Source organism: Poeciliopsis prolifica, unplaced genomic scaffold (genome assembly GCF_027474105.1).
Source record: "Poeciliopsis prolifica strain line A6 unplaced genomic scaffold, Auburn_PproV2 SCAFFOLD007, whole genome shotgun sequence".
NCBI lineage: Eukaryota > Metazoa > Chordata > Actinopteri > Cyprinodontiformes > Poeciliidae > Poeciliopsis > Poeciliopsis prolifica.
Window position 1 is genome coordinate 4,376,405 of NW_026562382.1, and position 16,936 is coordinate 4,393,340.

The window sequence follows — 16,936 nt, forward strand, 5'->3', positions numbered from 1 at the left end:
CTAAGCAATGACAGGTGAAATGGAGCACAAAATCCCACAGCCTGCCATGGCTTCTCCACAGCCTCAGCACCTCCGACTCTTAGAGACATTACTCCTTTCATTTTTTTTTTCATGTTGTCCAAAATTTATGAATGGCAACAGATTAGTGATGTTAAAGACAATAATAATAATAATAATAATAATAACATTATTATTATGATTCTACATCTCCTTTTCATTCCTGTTAATGACAGGTCAATTGATAAAATTTCAGTTTTAGTTTATTTGAAGATGATAAAAAATTTTCTATGCTTTTCAAACATCAATGGACAAAAAAAAAAAAAAAATCCCCATGCATTATAGCTACTAATTATTGCCTCGTTCGAACTCATTTGTAGATTATCTTCAAGATTTAGCAAGAATGTTTGATTTGAAGAACAACATTCATTGTTTATTGTTCTATGTTGCCGAAAAGAAGCCTTCCGCAATAAACAATATCAATTTATCTCTTGATAAAAGGATCATTAGAAGACTAAGTTCATCATATAATTTGATAAGACCCCAAGGAACAGGATCCAAAAAATATTTCAAATCAAGCTACTTTTTGTGTGATTTTTTTATCACGAATGTAATTTGAGTTGACACAAATCAACTCAGAATTTAAAATGGAATGAATTTTAGAAATGATTTAGAGTTCATTATATGTTTGTGAAAAATCCAGGCATTTTAAATAATTTCATGATTAACTGTATACCTGGAACTATGAATAAATATTGTTTCACGCTTTTATATGAACGTTCTTGATTATCTGGTACGTTTATTCCGTGCTTCTGAACTTCACGCATTAATACGAGTTCAATAATAGTTTCCCATATTTTAAGTGTCATATTTGATACTTAAGCAACTTTGAGGATTTTATGGAACCTTGGGAGAAAATCCCCTGTTGTTAAACAATAAGTAAGACCACCTTGTCATGATTTTAAGAAAATTAATCCTGCAAATGTCCTCAACATTTTTGCCATATCATTGGTTGGCAACTCCTTGATCCAGCTTTCTGGAGGAAATGAAGCTTTTGTAGTTAGGCAACTTCACTTACATGTCTGTGTAAGAGTCATCAACCTAAACCTGGTTAAGTTTGAACCAATTACTTTTGGCTAACAGGTTTGTTCCAGTAATTCCCTGTGAACAGAAAAAAAGTGGCGCTATGTGTAATCTGGAAGACACACATAACCCTCTGACTTGTTTGAGCCACAGCTTCATCTGATGTACCATGCTTGTTGCATTCACTACTCTTCATAGTCAGAATGACTTTTAAAAAAATAAACATACTTCTTCAGTTCACAATGCTGTTTAAAAAAATATGTTTTTTTAGGGGATTACTTTGCTGTAATATTGTAATATTAAGTGTTGTGTTATTGTTTCTTGTAAGTGGAAAATCTTCAAAATGAGCAAAAGTACAATCCTATAAAACATCACTCTGTGTATAATTGCCTCCAAAATATTTATTTTTAACTAATTTTGGAGTGTTTTGTATCCAGTCGGTGTATAATATTCTCATCAGTATTCTTCAACAATTTTATCTTTCAAAAATTAAAAATTAAAAAGTATATATATATATATATATATATATATATATATATATATATATATATATATATATATATAATTTAAATCAAACATGTCATTTATTTGCTCTTCTGCTGGGGACTTCCTCCCACGTGCCTCATTTGCGGCAAATGATTGGCTGAAACTGAGCACGTGACATCTACGCTGAAGAGGAAGTGTTGGATCTTGAACGTGTGTATTTATTGACAACAGTGAGCTCTCTTGCTGAATCTCTCCCGGAATATTTCTTGTGACTATTTATCCCCATTTTCTGTCTTAATAAGCATCAGCTCGTTGTGTCTGCACATGTGGCACGTTTACCGACGTGTTCTAATGGGAGTAGCACCTGCTAAGTGGTGCTAAAATTTTGCATTACTAGCTTGCAGGTGTTGATGTCTCCTTGACCTTAGATCCTCGAGAAGATCGGACGGCGTAATTAAGACATTTGCAGTCAATTGATTTTGCACAACGACCGCTGTGGAGGAAGCTGCTGGGGGACGTTCATCAGTCATCTTGCTGGGAGCGAAGCTAACATGAGGGTGAAACAAAACACGGTGACCCGTCAGAGCCCGTCTCTGCAAAGACAAGGTATGAATGCGTAATAAGTTTATAGGCTGAGTTTACTTTGTGAGTCACTTATTAGCAGTTGAAGTGCATTCATAGCAGGTGACTTGTTGTAGCTCCTGTGACTGCTTGCACCCATCTTCTTGGTCGCAGGGAGATGATGATGATAGGACGAACAAAGAGCTCATGAATTATGGCACAGACCGAACTTTACTGGGATCGCCACATCCCGCTGCCAAAGCTTGGTCCAGTTCAAGCCAAGGTCACCGTGGCCATGGTGGCGCTTCTGTGCTTCATCAACAGTTATGATGGAGAATTTGTATTTGATGACTCCGAAGCAATCGTCAACAACAAGGTTAGTTTTCCCTCTTTTTGTTTTTTTTTACCTCTCTTGTTTAATGGTACTTTTGGTGTGCCAATGTTGATACATGTGACATGAATGCTGCAAATGTCCTTTTATTATATATAATATATATATATATATATATATAATATATATATATATATATAATATAATATATATATATATATATATATATATAATTTTTTTTCATTGTAGGACCTGAAACCAACAACCCCCTTGAGCAACATCTGGAGAAATGATTTCTGGGGAAGCAACCTGAGTAGCAACTCCAGTCACAAATCCTACCGACCGCTTACTGTCCTTACATTCAGGTAATGGATGGTGTTTTCTTTTGTCTTTTTTTTCTTTTTGCACTTGAATTCTTGAAGTTCCTGCTGGATTATTAATAATTTAACAAGATTCCACCATTTAGTTCTTATTAATACTGTAATTATCAATTGGAGGAATCAATCAATCAATCAATCAAATCTAACTGATATAACATCTTGCATAATCCAAATAGTAATAGAAACAAACATGACATACCACCCTCATAAATAGAAGAGGGGTGGAGTGTCCTCTGTTGCAGCACAAAGATATTCTTAATGTTTGTCTTTAATCTCAAATCATTCAGCTTTCAATGTTCTGCTTTAGCTCAAGCATCGACTTTTGACAAATCACTGTAACCTTAAAAAAGAATCCTTCAATGTGAGGTGAAGCTTGTAGGTTACACAATGATAATTAATATTCCAATACTTTGCAAAATTATTCACAGTTATTGGAACACTTTCACTTTAGAACCATAAATTTCAATACTTTATGAAGTTTTATGCATGAGAGTAACACAATGAAGCACATTTATGTGAAGCAGAAGAAAATAAAGTATACATTATTTTAAAATTTTTAAATAAATATCTTAATATATTTTATTTTCAAATAGATATTTGAAACTGTAGTGTGCATATTTGTTCAGCCTCTTGTAGTAGAATCCCCCAAATTAAATGCATTGGAAGCATTTGTCTTTGAAAAGCACTTGATTAGTTACTGAGTTAGCTTTTCCATGATGACGTCAAAATGAAGCAACAGCATTATGAATACCAAAAAGCACAGCTGGTCAAGTTTTAGTATGAAGGAGCATTAGGTAATAAAACAATATCCCAAGCTTTTAACATTTTACAAAGGACTCTTCCAAACGCTATCTAAGAATGAAATATGTTTGGCACAACACAAACCTACCAAGGTATGGCTGAAACAATTTGCATAGCACATCACCCTGAACACACCATTCCCACTGTGAAACATGATGGTGGCATCCTCATGCTGTGGGGATGCTTTTGGTCAGAGTTGATAGGAACCATAACCCTAACCCTTTGAGCAAGAACTGACTCTTTAAGGTCATGTCACAGCATCTCAATAGGATTCAGGTCAGGACTTTGACTAGGCCATTCCAACATATGTAATAAACATGCAAAAAATTATCGATTAGGAAGGAGGCAAACTGCTCTTCATGCCACTGTACATGCAAAGGTTTCTCCCATAATGGACTTTTTCTGCACACATTTTTCAAACGTCTAGTACAAAGGGCTTTGCTTCAGTCTTAGCCTATCAACAACTTTAGCTTGTTTGCCAAAATAGTTCAGTTGTTGGTTGTTATTAATGACAAATGGCTAAACTTTTACCTCCCAAATATTACATTGTGTTTCACCATATTCCAACCACAATATCTTGTCACATTACTTGTAGCACTACGTTTAACCCTACTAATGAACATTTGCTTGATACTACCATTTATGCCACTAATAAACATTTAGCAGGAGTTTGTTCTTGTTTTGCTGTTGCAGGTTAAACTACCTCATAGCAGGAGGCCTGCACCCTGTTGGCTTCCATGTACTAAACATCATCCTCCATGCTGTCATATCTGTCCTTATGATTGACGTGTTTGCTATACTGATTGGTGGACTGGACTGTGATGAGAAGGGTTGGACAGTGAACCATGCTCCAAAGACCTCTCTACTTGCTGCCATCTTCTTTGCTGCACACCCAGTTCATACAGAAAGTGTAAGTAGAATTCAGTGACTGTAGGATTAGTAATCAATAGAAAAATCAGTGTAACTGAATTTTTGGCTCCGTCAGTGGAAGTGCAAACGCTTTCAAATCAGCCTAATATCTGCTGAGACTGAATAAAAAGAAAATAGATTCTTTAGAAGCATAGTAGTGAATATATGTGGTGATCTGAAGTTATGCTAATTTTCAGATTGTTCTTCAAAGCACACCAAATTTATTGCAACATTTCACACTACAACAGGAAAGGGAACAGTTTAACCCAGAGCACTTGCAACTCTGTAAACTGTAGAATTTTTACATAAGTGACTTTCTGTATACCACCTGTTTTTAAAATAAATCTTCACTGTTTTGGTTTATTGAACAAAGGAAATGAGATTTTAATTTTATATTTTACTGGTTCGACCAGATTGCTCACAGTTGTCTCCACTAATGTGACTGGGATATGACAAATGATCAAACGGGTCTGGACCTATTAGAACACAATATAGGTCATGGTTTGGCAGCTGTAGATTGTGGAATGAAGAATAAGACCAAAAGACAAAAGAATTGACACCTTTTCCCTATTCTTAGCATTTATTAGTAAACCTAAGGTTCTCCTTTGGAAGTTTAATTCCTCTAATGACTAAAAATAATTTCATCCATTTGTCCTGTAAATAACTACACACTTAATATGTCCTCAACATAACACAGCACAGTCCCAAAGTATGACAATCTAATGGCAACTGCACACTTTCTCCTGTATCAAGTACTCTGTCTATTAGAGGAATTATGTTACTGAATGATTTGCTGTGTTTCATCTTTTCATTTTGTTCCTCAACTATGTCAACAAAAAATCACACAAAGGTTCCACCTGTTACTTTTAAGTGTCAGATTTGACCCACTCTACATCAAATTCTTATGTGAAAATAGTATTTCAAGGTTTTGAACAGAAATTGTTCATCAATATTACTTTTTTTGGGAGTTTGCAGACATTTAGTCTTGTTTCAGAGGGTAACCAACATAAAAGAAACAACCTTTGGCTCTAAAGTTTCAGGTTGCCATCCCAAACAAAACCCCTGTTTTCTGAATTTGTGATTTATATTTACACCCTGATACTGTTACACCTTTGCAAAGAGAGCAGTGAGTAACATTTCTGCAGGCAGTTTTGAAAGGGAACAGGCCTCTCGGTGTCAGTGAGTGCAATTTACATAAATAGCATGAAACCTTACTCTTCTGTAGAAACTCACATGATGAACTGCCCAGAGAAGCTGAAGTGTTCAATGCTTTATTGTGTTATACTTAAAACATGCCTTTTTTTGTTCACACATTCACATCTGCTTGTTACGACGTGTCTAAAGATCCAGTCCAATGTCAGTTCGTTGTAGATCAGAGCTTAACAGGCTAACATAAAATAAGAACACACTGAAAATGAATTAAAATGTGCTATTTTAACATTAAAATCCTTTCAAAAAGCCTGAATAAATATGAATCAGCATCACTAGACATTTTGTAAAAAAGATTTAAAAAAAAACAACTGTTGACTTTTGCACACTAATATTTACCTCAAAACATTTATTAAACTATTCCAGGAGAAGTTAGGATGCTGCTTTTAAGTACGTTAGTTTAGAGCATTTTTTGATATTAATAAAATAGTGATAAAATATAATCATAGATTAAAGCTGACATATCTTCAATCAGGAAGACTGAGATTTTGAATTGACTTTTTGAAAGGGGGTAATGCATAATAATTTAGGAATCCACTGTTAGCTTCGGCAAACTAGACCAAAACAAAGAAAGATGGAATGAAGATTTTTGTGGACGGCTCATTAAATTGGATTCAGAGCTTATTTCTGTTTCTTTGAGTTTTTTAACAAACAAAGACTGTCTTCAGTGGGGGAAAAAGCTAAAACTCTGCTTAATTTTATTTAAATTGACCTTTTATTTAACCAGTAAATTATTATTTAGATTAAGAATCTCTTTTCGAAGAAAAGCAATGCACATAATGTTATATGCGTTTTTGCAATTAATCAAATCATCATTAATCTAAGGTTTGGTTCTTCATCCAAATCTTGAATGATCGTAAAAAAATAATTACTTTTCCTGTTAGTATTGTGGCAGTGTTTCACTTTGGAAGTGTTCTCGTGTTTTTATGACATGTTTGATTGACTTCACTACCATTTGGAGGCAGCTGTGCATTCTTGTTTTGGTAAGTCAGTACAAGCAAAGATGGCAAAAACGGGACAGGAGAAACAGTAAAACGCCTCTAGCAGTTACCATTTGGCACATGTTTGTTTCGAGGGAACAGTTTCGTGCCAGGAAAAAAAAATCATTAAACAACCAAACTACAAAGATATGAAATGGTGGAAGGGCCAAAATGACCCTGGCAAGGGCAACAACATAAGCAGTATTTAAAAAAACATGAAAAGTGAAGTCAGAGACACAGGCTAAGTACAATTTGCTAACTTGTCGTGCCTGTATCTCTGCAACATGATAAAGTCTGTACAACCATTTGAACTGTAAGCTTGGAGTGTTTTGTAAGGAACTAATACAGAAAGTGAGTGAAATTTTTACAACATATTTAGCTAAATTTTAAATGAACCTTCGCCAGCTGCACTAACATGTGGGTGAATCTGATTGGCCAGAAATGTTCTTAGTCGTTATTTGTCATGAACATTTTTGGATATAAATTTGATAGATTGATTTATCTTGCTTTTACAGAGACATTGCTTTCTACCCTAGATACATTTCTTTTTTTTTCAAGTTTGTGTTTTTCCTTTTAACTTTAGCTTGACCAGCCTCCTTCACAAAGTTGTACGGCCTATTCCTCTGCAGATCTGCTCATGTTTTGGGGCAACGAATAAACTTCTAACAGGCGCTATTCCCTCATGGATGCATGGCATCTTGAAAAAGAAGTCCAGAGGTTTCAGCTCTAAACATCCATTGTCTCTATGCCTAGAACAAAAGCCCTGTCTCAGCTGGGTAACACAGGGCCAAGGTGTGTGCAGTAGTGTGATCTATGCTGGGGTTCTTATTGACCTGCCAGCTTCTGTGGTTTTTGCAGTAAAACTTGGCTGGAAGGCAGCAGTCCCCCCCGCCCAGCATTCTCTTTAATCATGCAGAGCGAGGACTGAGTAAAACCTGGGGGGGTTGGTGGAAGGAAGGCAGACTGCGGGCTTATGCCTGCTGTAGAAATCAAAGCAGGCAACCCTAGGATCCCAGCCATACTGTACCCACACACTGGACACAATACACACACCAACAGTAAGCATGCTGGTAATGAGTTCCTCATATTTGTTGTTAAGATATGTTCAGTTTCAACTTGGCTTAGGATCTAGCACAAGTATTGTTAAAAGTATTATATTTATTGTATAAAAACAATTTTACTTGGGCGAAAAATTTAAAGATGTCTTTGTGGTTTGTCTCTTTTGTTTCAATAAGGTGGCAGGTGTCGTGGGTCGAGCAGACCTTTTATGCGCTCTATTCTTTCAGCTGTCTTTTCTCACATACTGCAAAGCTTTTAATAAAGGTAAGGAATCCAATACAACTATTTGCTGTTTATTATACAGCAAAATAGGCTTATATTACATTTGTCTTTGTGAAAGCTCAATAGGCAACATTATGTTTTTTTAACTGCAAACCTTTTAAAAACTTCTTTCCCCAAATCATGGTTTTTATGTAGTTTCATAGTGCACAGAATGTGTTTTCTTTTTTTCCAAGTCAAGGTAACCATGGAAAACAGAAAGCGGAACATGCAATTGTCTGTGACTTTTTTTTTTGTTGACATTTTTGATAACGGTATTTTGGTTTCTGGCTGAGAAATTAAAAATACAGTGAGTAGAATAATTGATGAAAATGTAGAAATTTGTCTCAGTAAATACATTTCGACAAGCCCTATTAAAATGAACATTTGCACAAACCAATGAAATACTGGAATCATATATATTCTGATGTGGAGAAGAATGCGCTGAAGCAAACAGCGCAGTTTTTTAAATTTTTTTATTTAGCGGTTCAGCTGTGTTCTGATCAACATCTTGAGCCATGAGATATTGATCATCACCAAAATAATAACCTCAGGGATATAAGTAGCCAAAATGTGTTTCCTCCTTATGGTAATCGGACGCAGTCTCAGAAACCTTTTGAGCTCATCTGCAGGCGCCATTGCTCTTCATCAAAAGGAGTCAATGAAGGTGGTTTGGGCACCAGGGTGTTTCCTGGTCATCTCCCTTACTACTGACATACCCATCTGGACTACTATGTGTAGTGCATGCATGAAACAGTTACTTTGACTTTGACTGTTATTATATGGTGAACATAATAAATATAGTGTATTCGTCAGTCACAAATACACACTGTTAAAAATATATTTTATATATTAGATATACTCTTGTTCAATAATACAACAATCTCCATTTAGTTGGTTATCAGGGTTTTAAGCTTTGTCTGGAGTTCTTTAAACTGATGTTCTGTGGTTCAGATGCCAAGCAAAGCACTGAAACATTGAATTAAGTCTTCATAAACAGTATAAAGGCATCAAAGATCAAAAATTGTATATTAAAAAATCTGTCCTGATTTGAAAGGTCTTGGTATTATATACTTCAAACTGACCTGAAGTCCAGATGATAGAATGGCCCTTCATTAACATCTTGAGTCTTATTTTCTGGTTAGTGAAGCACACACTCAACACAAAACCTGACGACTGTGTAAAAGTGTTTTCAATGTAAATGTTTCGTACTTAAAATGTTATAGAAATTGTCAAAAAGAAAAAAAAAATCTATAAATGTGGAAATGTCTGAACAGTGATAAGGACCCTGCAAATCGTCTGTAACCGATGTGATCTTTATGTCCTCAGGGAATAACAGAGATGCCAGGTTTTCTGTCCAGTGGGTTGTGGTCAGTCTTGTGTTGTGTGCTGCGGCAATGCTTTGTAAAGAACAAGGAATCACTGTCTTGGTATGAAAATCTTCATTTTTTTTTTAGAATTGGTTCAGTCTGTTCAAGCATTATAAGAAAACAATTATTGTGATTGTGTCACACTTGGTTGCTCTTCCTACTGTCCTAAACTCTGCGGCTAGTAACTAAAAGATCACTGCCGTGCATAACCTGTATGGATGCGTCTTGCCCTCAGGGTGTGAATGCAGCCTTTGATGTTCTACTGATCTGTAACGTTAATGTCTATGAGCTTGGCCACAGGCTTCTCTTCAGGAAAAATTCTCCTGATGTAAGTCAAAAATTTATTATTTTCACATTTTGTGTGATAATTTGTGTCTCCTTTATATAATTAATGTCACATTTCATATATTGAATCCTTTAAATCTGAGTGAATCAGAGAATATATAATCCTGATGAGTCGCCGTTTGAAATTCTTAGTAGCGGTTTTTAATGTTCTCACAGCTAAGCGAGATTCTTCGGACGGGTTTGCTGAAACGATTGGGCCTTATGTGCCTTGGCGGCCTCTTGATGCTCTATGCCCGCTGGAGGATCATGGGCACAGGACCGCCGGCATTCACAGAAGTAGACAACCCGGCCTCTTTTGAAGAAAACATATTTATTAGAGTAAGTAAGCTTTTTAAAGGATTCAACAATAAATCATTATTTGTAGTCAGACACAGTTTATTCGACAAATTCTTGGTAGACAGTAGGCATCATTGTTTTAACTGCAGTATGTGGGAAAATAAGTGTTGGCTAATAGTCTGGAAATTACAGTAGTATGTTTTTATCTTAACATATTAAATTACTGAATCACATAACAGCAGTTTTAGTCTTATTTTTTTATTCTGTTTTATATATTTATTTCTATCATTTGTTTGTATATGTTTTAAGTATTTCACCGATCAGGATAAGTATGGAGAATATTTTTTAGCCCAAGTTTCTAAAATTATAACAGCCTCAATATGTGCAAATTAGTATTTGTAAATTAGTGCATTTGGCATCAATTACATATTAGAAAATCCAGAGGCTTGTTGATGTCAAGCTTCACGATTTTGTGGATCATATGGATTTACTAAATTAATAAGGCAGCAAGAGAAAATGTAAAACTTTTTTTTTAATTGCTTATTTTTCTTTGTAAGATCTAGGTAAGCTTCTACAGTCTTACAGAGTAGAAAAAAATGACAAATGCTGCATTGTGAGAACCGAAACGTTAACCATTTGAGTTTAACCAGTCCGAAACGGTGCATCTTTCCACCTGAACGTCAAAAGTGGCCAGAAAATACAAAAATAAACACAGCTTACCTTTTTTTTGTCTTCTTTTTGTTTATATTTTAAAGTGCATTTATAACATCATGCAGTGTTCTGGCATCTTTAAATAAGGCAATTGTAGATTTTCTTCAAACATTTCCAGCTGAGCCACAGTTTTCTGGTGGCTGAAAAAAAACAAAAAACTTCAAGCTGATAGCGGTACAAGGCATGTTCTTCTGCTTAAACTACAGGTTTTCTAATTGATTACTAAGAAATGTTTAAAAATGTTGATTTGTAGAACATAAAATGCTTTTGAAAAGTAATTATATCACTAGAACTTTTCCCCCGACATAGATCCCAATACATTGCTGAAGAGTATAATTGTGAAGTGAAAAGGAGATGATTCACTGTATTTTTTCATAATTTGAAAACCTTTTTAAATTGTAATTTAATTTGCAAAGTTTAATTTAAAAACCTTTATAGTTTTGTGCTTTTGTATTCCACCACCATTACTCTGATGGCCTTAACACATTTCCTTTACTGTTAAATTTGAAAATATTCCCCTTTTTCTTCCTTGCTGGGCTCTCTCTCTCATTTTGTCCCCTCCTCGTTCTTTCGTTTTTGATTGGCAGATTGTGAACTATAATTACTACTACTCTCTTAATGCCTGGCTGCTGCTGTGTCCCTGGTGGCTGTGTTTTGATTGGTCCATGGGCTGTGTGCCTCTCATTAAGTCGGCCACTGATTGGAGGGTGGTGTGGGTGCTGCTGCTCTGGTGTGTCCTGATAGGCTTGATAAGCCAAGCTTTATGCTCGCCGGACAGCCAGAGGAGGAGGTAAGCTGGCAGAGCCCACTAGTGCTTTCTGTAGATGAAGTAAAGTATATGTTATATATATTTTGTCTTACACTGCACAGCTATTATAGTAAAAAATTAAATTAAAAATCCCACATAGTTGCTAATTTCAGCTTCTATTTCCATACAGTGTGACATTGACTGAGTTTTATATCCTCTCTTCTCTCAAAGGACACTGACCTTGGGCCTGGTGCTGCTAGTCGTCCCTTTCCTGCCTGCATGTAACATTTTCTTTAGAGTTGGCTTTGTTGTTGCTGAGAGGGTGCTCTACCTGTCTTCAGCCGGATACTGCTTACTCTTGGCCTACTCCCTTGGACACTGCTGCTACGGATGGATCAAATACAAGGTGTGGTGTTAATCACCCCCTCTCCCATTAAATAAAGTTAAAGAGTAACAAAACCTAGCAGTTAAAAGGTGGGATTTTCTGTTTCACCAACTTGTTTTTGCTTTGGCCAGGTCACAATTGCCTGGATTTTATGTATTTAATTGAATTCTGGCTTTATTCACCTTTTTATTTTGTTCAGTGACGCATTGATGGAGAGAAAAATATGAGAAATTACTAAAACATTATCTGTAAATGCTAAATATACAGTGCCAGCCACATTTATTGGCACCCCTGGTAAGGATGTACAATAGGCTTTTAGGCTTTTCTGTGAACTCATTCAATACGGTAAGAGATCCCATGTTGAGAAATGATTGCTTTTAACAATATCTTAGATTAAATTTTCCAGCGTTTCTCATTGTGAAATAATTCCACTGCAAAATGTTTTGAACTCACCTGTAAGGCCTTTTTTGTACATTTTACCAGATGTGCCATTACATGCTGCAGTACTATATATTATTATTGCTATGAAAGCTTTAAGAGAAATATTCTGGTCCTCTGTTAAATATCTCCCTGTGTTTTCTTTTTCCAGAAACTGACATGTGTCATGCTGCTTGCTCTGTTATGTATGTATGTAAGCCGCTGTGCCCTCCGCAGTCACCAGTGGCGGTCAGAACAAAGCCTCTTCTCCAGTGCCCTGTCTGTCTGTCCGCTCAATGCCAAAGTATATATATATATATGTCTATATTTATTTTTATCACTTTTTTCTGGCAGAATATATTGCCTTTAAAATATATTCTGTGTTCAGTGGGAACAAACTGTGTTTGTTTGCTGACCTTCTCCTCAGGTACATTATAATGTTGGTAAAAACCTGGCTGATAGAGGAAACACTACAGCTGCTGTTAAGTATTACAGGGAGGCTGTCAGGTAGGCTCCTTCATAAGTAAATATAATTTATAGAACTTTAAAAAAACAAAAAGTGACCTGTGTCGTGTGTTTTTGGCCTGTAGACTACATCCGAACTACGTCCATGCAATGAACAACCTCGGAAACATCCTGAAGGAGCAGAATGAACTTAGTGAGGCAGAGCAGCTCTTGTCTAAAGCTGTTGCTGTTCAGTATGTTGTCCTAATCATCTCAAGTCACCTTAACCGCTAATCTTTTCACACACTCAGTAATTGTTTTCTCCAAATTTGTCTAGACCTGATTTTGCCGCTGCGTGGATGAACCTCGGCATAGTTCAGAACAGCCTCAGGAAGTTTGATGCGGCAGAGGAGAGCTACTGGAATGCCCTCCGCTACCGGAGAAAATACCCAGACTGCTACTACAACCTGGGTCGCCTGGTGAGGTTTCAATAGTGCTGATTGGTCTCAAAATCTCAACCAAATGCATTGAAGTTTGTATTGTGGCGTCTCAAATCGTGAAAAACTTCAAACGGTGTGATAACTTCTGCAAGGCATAGTATGGATCATGAAAACCAACTTTATAAAAGAGATATACTTTATATTTGTAAACCTTTTCCAAATTTAAAACAGTGTATTATGGACTTTCTTTAATGTTGTGATAGTATGCTGACCAGAACAGACATGTGGATGCCCTGAATGCCTGGAGGAATGCAACTATGCTTAAACCTGACCACAGTCTGGCTTGGAACAACATGGTGATTCTGCTGGACAATACCGGTAAAGACAATAAAAAATACACACATTCAAATACAATTTTTATTTATACCCTCAAACCCTCCCCCCTAAAAAAATTACTTGCCTTTTCTTTTTTGTGGTGGTGCTGCTAAAAAAAAAAAATCTAATTATGATTTAGTTTACTGTATTAAAACTGTGTGTTTTGAATGCAGTTTTGCTACAGCATTAACAGCCAAACAGACACACACATGCACCCGCAGCCTCGTTGTTTTCAGAAATGCAGGAAATCTAAATGGCCAACAAGATTAGACCGGAAGAGCAGGAACCACCAATGCTTGAAATTTATGTATTAAAGCTTTTGTGTTGTGAGTTTTGGAGGCACTCTTCCCTGCCGTGTGGAGAATGCTCTGATTTCCAAACGCTCGAGCCGTTTTGTCAGAAGCTGCTCCCGCGAGGGCGGAGTCTCCCAGGAGGGCAGTGGAACCATCCAATCAGGGCCCAGCGTGTCTCCTGATCAAAAGAGCGCAAGCACAGCCAGAACAGCGCCCCTCTCAGAGTTTCCCCTGCCGCAGTTTGCTCCCCGAAATCTCACACAAATAATTCTGCCCGTCTCCCCAAATCCTGCAGTAAACCATAAAAAGCCAAACATTAGGGGTTGTTTTGAAATGGAGGAGATATTGTTTGGCATTGGCCATTTTTCTTTTGATACAGACAACACAAACAAAAGACACGCACTTGATCAGATGTTGGCTGGCTGCATGTGTGAAGGGCACAGGCCGTGAGTCAGGAGATGACTACCATTGTTTTGCCCTCTGTTTCTCTTGTCTGCCTCTTCTTTCTCCGTTTCTGGCCAGACATCAGACAGATCTGTGACACAGATCAATAACTCAGTGGGCCTTGCGTTGAGCTGTAATTAGGAGACTAAACCACTCCTCCATGTGTGACGGAGAGGGGGGAAAGCTTTAGATAGTGTTTACCAATAAATCTGAGAGGGTCTTTGTGTCTACTTCTTGTTGATTTTTTTTTTTGCCTTGCATAAGAATTTATACCTTGTTTTTATTTTTGCTTTTTAATTTGTCATGTTACAACAATGTGCAATGTGTTTTATTGAGACTTATTCTAGGCCAGCACAAAGTTGTGTATCATTGAAACGTGGAAGGAAAATGATTCAAAATTTTCAGAAGTTTCTACAAAAAAACTTGAACTCATCTTTCTAGATGAGAACCACCTTTTTCTGATGAGGGCTTCAGATTACAGCTGCAAGCAATATATTGTCATTCCAATAGCATATCACAAAGACGTGTTTAGATTGCTATTATTGTTGATTAATGTAATCCAAGTGTTATTTTTTTTTATAATATTAACCCAGTTGGATAGCATCTCATAGCAACAGATACTCACACAGACCCTATATGACATCCTAAAACGGTGATGCTAGAGGACACAGAGTGGAGGAAGTGTCCTTTAGCATCAGGAGGGCAAAGAAGAAAATATATTGCAACAGAATTTTTTATTTTTTTTCAGTGTGACATTTTTTTACAAAAATTACTTCCATTACAAGATTTCTGGTTATTGCGCAGCCTTAGCTGCAAGTCTTTTGGGGTATAACTCTTGCCATTTTTAAAACAGAAATAGTTGTTCTTTTTTGTACAATTATTAAAGATCAGTCAGATTGGATGGAGCACATTTATGAACATGAGTCTTGCCCCAAGTCCTCCACTGAATTTGAGTCTGAATTTTATCTCCCCATATGGTTATTTGTAAAAATGAATTAAGGTATAAAATCTTGCGTCTTTTGTACCTTCCACTTCACAAACTTGCACTACTTTCTGTTGGTCCATCACATCAAATTCAAACAAATGCAATAAAGCCTGCAGTTATGTGGCAAAATGTGAAAGTTTGTAAGCAAGGCACTTCATCTAAAATTATTTTTATATCTGTAACTCTCTTGCTCAGTCTTTATCGTTGCATGGGTTTTAAGATCCTTGGTGTCTCTCATGAAACGTCTTTGATTTTTGTGAACATTTTTCTGTTCAAGGTAACCTGGGCCAGGCAGAGCTGATTGGCCGAGAGGCTCTGAAGCTCCTCCCCAATGACCACACCATCATGTTTTCACTGGCTAACGTCTTGGGGAAGTTACAGAAATACAAGGTGAGTCAACATGGCTAAAAAAAAAAAAAATAGAAAAAATGGATGACTGTTAAGAATTTGATTTGATTTTTTATTTATTGTTTTGCCAGTCACTTCCAGGTGTGATATATTTTTGTTTTGAGTAAAAACAAGGGTCCTATTTTCTCTCTCGCTTAAATTTCTTCTAGGAGTCGGAGAGCTTCTTTCTTCACGCCCTTCGGATCAAACCAAATGCTGCTAGTTGCCATGGCAACTTAGGTAACGCCACAGCAGTTTGGATTTTGTGAGCACAGAAAAAAAAAAAACTCAGAGAAATCAAAAACTAACACTGAAAATATTCACTTTCGCAGAAGCAACATTGAGTAGGCTACATGTCTTGAAAGCTTTTGATGAATTAAATCACAACCACTGCGTCCTGGTCTTGTGTTTGTCCTCAGCCGTGTTGTATCATCGCTGGGGGAAGCTGGAGCTGGCCAAGAAACACTACGAGCTGTCTCTAAAGTTGGACCCCGAGGCTCCTGGGACCAGAGACAACTATAACATGCTGCGACGCAAACTGGACCAGCTTAAGCACAGCGCTCCCTGAGGGAACCGAACGGGGAACCCTGCCTACTATGAAATACATTTTCCACTGTTTCATTTTGTAGTATTTTATCTCACTTGTTCTTCCTTTGAATATTTTGAAATAAAGACCACAGTCTGTGTGCCAGGCTCCAGTTTTCGTTCCTTAAAAGGGAAAAGAAATGTTGCAAAATGTTTTGTAGTTTAACTGTTGTTACAAACCCTTTCATGTATGAGACCTAAGCGTCAGGTACGTAATTGGATTTCATGGGGGTTTACTGATCAGGGGTGTTAGGATACTTCTCCTGTTTTGAAGCTTCGTTTGAACACCATGTGGACCTGATCCATGGTGAACCCCATCCTCTTTTCATCTCTGACCCTGTGTTGTGTCAGCTGGACAGAGCACCACGCACATGTAGGTCCAGGAAATCTGGTGTAGATTTATTTAAGTTGGGCGCTTTTCAGAAGTTTCAAATATTTCCTAACTCAAAGTTGCAATAGTTTTGCCCTGGGAGCACTCGCATGCACCTGCAGAAAGTGTGACAGCAGATTCTCATTATCTATTTGATGATACATAGTGTCTTGTGTAATTGTTTGTACCTTTTTTTTTTCTTTCTTTTTTTTGTATTTTGTCACATGACAAAACTTTAATGAAAAGCTGTGGTAAGATTTGAAAACTGCTGCTACCATCATTCAATCTGACTAAACTTGAGCTATTT

General features: G+C 36.8%; 1 protein-coding gene across 1 annotated transcript; it reads left to right on the forward strand.

Annotated features, from left to right (window-relative positions):
• Positions 1–1,762: 1,762 nt before the first annotated feature.
• tmtc4 (transmembrane O-mannosyltransferase targeting cadherins 4) lies at positions 1,763–16,360 on the forward strand. Its single transcript, XM_055031790.1, has 18 exons — positions 1,763–2,172; positions 2,302–2,503; positions 2,708–2,823; positions 4,333–4,549; positions 7,973–8,060; positions 9,384–9,484; positions 9,660–9,752; positions 9,926–10,087; positions 11,344–11,546; positions 11,736–11,910; positions 12,479–12,610; positions 12,734–12,813; positions 12,897–13,004; positions 13,088–13,229; positions 13,454–13,568; positions 15,565–15,677; positions 15,845–15,914; positions 16,094–16,360. The coding sequence occupies exons 2-18, from the start codon at positions 2,342–2,344 to the stop codon at positions 16,240–16,242; spliced, it is 2,226 nt and encodes a 741-aa protein (XP_054887765.1). The 5' UTR covers positions 1,763–2,172; positions 2,302–2,341; the 3' UTR covers positions 16,243–16,360.
• Positions 16,361–16,936: the final 576 nt, after the last annotated feature.